This window comes from Oryx dammah, unplaced genomic scaffold (genome assembly GCF_014754425.2).
Source record: "Oryx dammah isolate SB20612 unplaced genomic scaffold, SCBI_Odam_1.1 HiC_scaffold_29, whole genome shotgun sequence".
Lineage (NCBI taxonomy): Eukaryota > Metazoa > Chordata > Mammalia > Artiodactyla > Bovidae > Oryx > Oryx dammah.
In genome coordinates this window covers 19674660-19680108 of record NW_024070213.1, presented here as the reverse complement: position 1 = coordinate 19680108, position 5449 = coordinate 19674660, and the positions used below count along the sequence as shown (strand labels likewise).

At 36.0% G+C, this 5449-nt stretch overlaps 1 protein-coding gene across 1 annotated transcript; it reads right to left on the bottom strand.

Moving 5' to 3' along the window:
- Positions 1–545: 545 nt before the first annotated feature.
- On the bottom strand, positions 546–5232 carry LOC120858813 (NKG2-A/NKG2-B type II integral membrane protein-like). The gene is made up of 6 exons (XM_040235136.1): positions 5028–5232; positions 4542–4640; positions 3998–4051; positions 3322–3473; positions 1149–1249; positions 546–826 (listed from the first exon to the last, which is right to left on the bottom strand). The coding sequence occupies exons 1-6, from the start codon at positions 5212–5214 to the stop codon at positions 709–711; spliced, it is 711 nt and encodes a 236-aa protein (XP_040091070.1). The 5' UTR covers positions 5215–5232; the 3' UTR covers positions 546–708.
- Between the last annotated feature and the right edge of the window lie 217 nt (positions 5233–5449).

The following is a 5449-nucleotide window of genomic DNA, read 5'->3' as shown; positions in this document are numbered from 1 at the left end:
AACTTAAAAGCTTTTGCACAACAAAGGAAGCTATAAGCCAGGTGGAAAGGCAGCCTTCAGAAGACAATAACAGCAAATGAAACAACTGACAAAGAATCAAGCTCCGAAATATACAAGCAGTTCATGCAGCTCAATACCAGAAAAATGAACAACCCAATCAAAAAGTGGGCCAAAGAACTAAACAGACATTTTTCCAAAGAAGGTATACAGAGGGCTAATAAGACACACGAAAGATATGTAGCTTTCTCATATCACAACCTCACTCATTACTAGAGAAATGCAAATTAAAAACACAATGAGGTATCATCTCTGCCGGTCAGAATGGCCACCATAAAAAAGTAGACAAACAATAGCTGGAGAGGATGTGGAGAAAAAGGAAACCCTCTTACACTGTTGATGGGAATGCAAACTGGTTAGCCACTATGGAGAACAGTGTGGAAATTCCCTAAAAATCTGGGAATAGAACCACTCCAGTATTCTTGCCTGGAGAATTCCTTGGACAGAGAAGCCTGACAACCTATAGTCCATGGGGTCTCAAAGAGTCAGACACAACTGAACAAATGAGTACACACAATTATATTTCAACTGGTTTTGAAAAACTTTCATTATCAGAATAAAATAATATAATTCATTTTAAAATTTATGCAATCAGAATATTATTTCCATTTCATAAAAGGTCAAGTACCCAACAGCATCCAGACTCATGTTTTAATTCTCAAGCTTGTGCTTGCAATGATATGCATGTGGAAACTGACAGTCTTCTGCTCTTATGACTTGTACAGATTGTACAGCACAGTTATGTTCACCAAGTAAATAGTCTGTTATCCTGTTATGGAAAAATGCATAATTCTGTTATATTCTATGAAGACAACTCAGGAAACAATAGCATTTTCCATGTAACTGTAATACAAGATATTTTGAAAATGGGTAAGGAAGTCTTCAATAAAATTTCAGTAAGAGCTTGTTACTCGGAAATTGGGCTACAGGGTAGCCTATTTTTCAACATTGGTATCAACATTTTGTTAACTTTCAATATCTTCCTTCAGCTTTTTATAATTTGACTAAAACAAATGTATTCGTATGATTTTAAAAATATTTCTTTGTTGGTATTTTTCCTCCTCTATATAGCATTCTTTTTACAAACTTACTGTAGTTTGCAAGTTGAACCATTCAGCCACATCCAAGGACGACCGCGGCCTTCACGAGTGACTTGAATCCACGATATAATTGATAGGGACATCAGAAATTTCTAGCCCAAAATAAAGAATTTTCACTTAAATAGTCATTATGAAAGGTTTTTGTTAATTTTTAAAGTGCAAGTCAAAGGATGTGTTCTTTCATAGCGTCTTGTTCTTTGAACAAATTGAGCATGTTAGATTCTAATCTAACACTAAACAACATGAGTTGAAAGTTCGAAGTTTTAATAGCACTATAAATATCAACAAATATCTGTACTTTTGATTCAAAATCAACTCAACATTTATACTTATCAGTTTCACTGCGTTCTAATGTTAATAAGGAAAATTGCTTTTTTTCGACAGCCATTTAATAAAGGGAATATTTACAAAGACATGAATTAGTTGTAGAGGTCACACAAAAGAATATACCTTGCATAACAACTTGGGGATACTTATAGCTGTGAACTACATCTAACATTAAGCCTCAGGGATAAGAAGGTGGAGTAATTGAATATGTGCAATGAAGAAAATTCTGATTCATATAATTTCATTTTTCCTCATGTCAAAACTAACATAGCAAGGCTTTAAATAAGTCTATAGATTCCATGACATTCATGTTTCTGGATATTGTGACAATATCACTGGATTTCTCTACTATTATATGTTTTTCAGAATTTCAGTTTTAGAGGGAAATTAAGGAAATGAAATTGAGAAAATAAGTGACATGAGAGCTGAAGAATTGATTTTCTGAGCCTGACACCATTCTTTGACTAGATAAACCCCAAAGCCATCTGTTTCTGTATTGGTGGAATCCGGTGGACCAGACAAGGGGTCAGAGACTCATTTCTCTCTGCTCCTCCCTGCTAAGGTCAACTGTAAACATGGGAACTAATGAAAGACACGAGAAAGGAGAACTCTGAAAGGTGGAAATAGAAGGGTGATGTGGCCTGAGACTTCCCAGCAGCCCCACTCCTCTGTAATCGCTAACCACTTCTCCGTGATGAGAGAACAAGGTGGGAGGTGAGGGAATGATAATTAGGGGCACCTTGTATCTCCCCACCAACCAGGTGAAAGTGACCTCGGCCTCTTACTTCCCCAACACCCAATACCTAACCTGGCTGTTGGGGGTGGCACAGGTAAGCCATTCCTCCTGTGTGTTGAGAGAACCGTGTAGGCAACACCAGGTAAGCCTTACAAGGTGATCCCTCAGGACACTTAACTAACAAGGAGCAGTCAGAGAAATTGCCTCTGTTTCTTCCACTGAGAGACACTAGGGTTGGGTGAGAGGGGTGGGAGTGGGATCAGCAAAGAGGATGTCTTGACTAAAGCTACTGAAGCTAGGTAGCTTCTTTATCCCTGAGGGTGTAAGACGCCATCTCCACCCAGAGGCATTGGAAAGAATGGATCTTAAATGTTGAATTCACACAATGAGCTGTGGAAATTTACAAACGTCACATAAATGCAAGAATTTGGAGGAACTGCAAAATATCATGTGGCGGTGATGAGACAGGGACAACCTGTGTGATTCCATGTCCTGGAGTAGAAAATGGCAACCCACTTCAGTATTCTTGCCTGGAAAATCCCGTGGACACAGGAGCCTGACAGGCTGAAGTGAATGAGGTTGCAAAGAGTCAGACACAATTGAACGACTAAGCACGAACACGGGATTCCATGGATGCGATTCAAAAGCAATCAAAGAGATTCTATAATATCAAAAGTCAGGACAATGAGTAAATTAGGAGGTGGAGAAGTGATAAGGTATTACAGAGGGGTGGGGCTGCTGGGAAGTTGAAACTTCTATTCCATGATCTGATGTGCAATTACATAATTCTATAGGCAAACTCATATGTTTATTTTCCTTGATGTATGGTAAAATTAGCACAGTGCAATTTAGAATTTAATAGCATTTGTAGAAGCATGGTTTTCTATGAAAAGCAAGAACCAGAAATTACCACACATGCATGAATGGTATTAAAATGTAAATAAAGTATCATAAAGTTATATTCCACTGTTTAATGGAATACTAGCAGACCTTAAAATAAACAAGCTACAAATATGTACAAAAGCACAAGTGAATCCTAACCAATATAATGTTGACTAAATCAAGCCTTTAGCAAAGTGTTGGAAACATTGAATATCTTACCATTTCCTCTTCATTATCTATATAAAGCAGAGTAGAATTCTTAGTAGCACAGGATATCAAGCTCTCATTCCACGATTTTTTTTCCAAACTACTATAATAGCAGTTGTTGGAATATGTAAGCCAGTCTTTTGGGCAATGACCAGAATGACATTCTGAAGAAAGATTATGAATTACTATTCAAAAACAATTTGAATTTGAAAAATAAAAATTAAGTTACACATATGCATAGAGGTAGACATATGTATGCATACACACATATATATAAAATAACATATCTATGTAACCTCGAGGCTGGTACATGTAAAACAAATCTCATTCATGCATTCATAGAGAGGGTCTGTCTTTAATATATGTCCCCATATAAAGCAAACACATAGAAATATCTCCTCTTTACATGCCCTGAAAATCAAGAAATGAAACTTCTATTTTAGAATAGCAAAATTATTTGTCTCTTATCATATTATAGCAGGAAGAAATTACAGCCAATTGCCAACAATGGATATGGTGATCATATTGCATAGGGAGAAGCACTCTCCTATAATCATTTATTTATAAATATTTATTGCCTGATTTTATAAATTATGTTCTATCCCCAAATCTATTCTTATTTCACTAGCCTAAGATAGAGACAAAAATGAACTGTATTCATATCAGAACTTTGAAAATAATTATGTACCTTTCTGGAGCCTTGTTATGAGAGAGGAGTAATTCTGTTCCTGTATTACAGTAGCTACAAAATTAATCATTAAAAAGTTAATATTGCTTTAAATAAATTATAATGATTTTAGTTTATGAGCTTGAGAATTCAGTTTATTGTTTAAAATTAGAGTAATCTGAAATAAAATTGATTTAGCAAGAAAAATTAATTAGGTAATGAAGACGTGATAGAAAAAATATTTCAAAAACCTAACGGAACAAACTTCACCACGTCTTACAGTATTTGCTTTAACCAATCTCAAGAATTAATTTGTACTTCTCATTAAGATCTTTAAATCTCCTAAAGCATGCTTTTGAGTTATGAAATCAGAATATACATATACATGCTCTCTGTAATTCTCCTGTGTTGTATATTTCTGACAAATTAGATATAACATACTGCATTTATTCTAAATGCCTGTATTTTAGTGATAGACACATTCTATAATATTATGAAATGTTTAGCAGCACTGACCATCAGTAAAGTGATAAGTTCCCTTACAGTTTTTCAAAAATGTACTTACAGGGAGTAACAATGATCACTGTCACCACAGTGGACATCAAGACAAAGCAGATGATTCCCAGGATCCCAGCAATGAACTTCTCTGGAGGTGATGGTGAGCCTGCAGGGACAGAAAAGGAAACTGAGAAAGGAGTGATGGGGACAGTTGCTTAGCGTTTACATATACAAGAACCCACACGAACACAGAGTTATGGATATAAACTTGGACCCCCAACCCATTTTGACCACTGTAGTCTTTCTCTCAGAATATACCATTGCACTTTCAGCAAATATAAGACTACATGAGTTGTTGATCAAAGATTTCAAATGATAGTAATGCTAGAATAAAAGTAGTCCTCCGATTTCACATCAGAATCCCATATCCAGCTTTAAGTTCTGTTCCTTGAAGTAAAAAATATGTGAGCTTATCCCCTACTCTTTCTCCACACCTCTGCATCCCCACTGCACATCCTAGAACAGTTCCATTGTGTGTCTAGTAAGTGTTTACCTTTGGAGTGGTAATTCTTGTCGTTCCCATGAAGATTCTGAGAAGCATTTTGAAGATTTAATTCTACATATGTTAATTCCTGCTCAGTCATTGAAATGGAACTTTTAGGAACCTTAGGTTTTATTTTCTGCCTCTTTGAGTTCTTGACTCCCTTCAGTTCTGCATAGGTTACTCCTTGGTTATTCATCTCTGCAGCTGAGGGAGATCAAGGACTGTGCTTTAAGTGAACTGAGGTTGAGTGGTGTATGTGAGATAAGAACCCTGGTATAATGACACAGGCGGGGCAAAGAGCTTAGTGCTCACTTTGCAGCTGAACAAACTTAAAGCCTGGTTCTAAATTCCTTAGAACTTTAAACAAGTTTTTCACGATAGAATGCTTTTTTGAAAAAGATATTCTATATTTGACACATATATTATTGATT

Excerpts from the sequence above, each read along its gene's own strand:
- LOC120858813 (XM_040235136.1), bottom strand. The coding sequence starts at position 5,214 with ATGAATAACCAAGGAGTAACCTATGCAGAACTGAAGGGAGTCAAGAAC. Across the intron at positions 3,474-3,997 it reads CATAACAAGGCTCCAGAAAG|AATGTCATTCTGGTCATTGC; the intron begins GTACATAATTAT and ends ATCTTTCTTCAG. Across the intron at positions 1,250-3,321 it reads TAGATAATGAAGAGGAAATG|AAATTTCTGATGTCCCTATC; the intron begins GTAAGATATTCA and ends ATTTTGGGCTAG.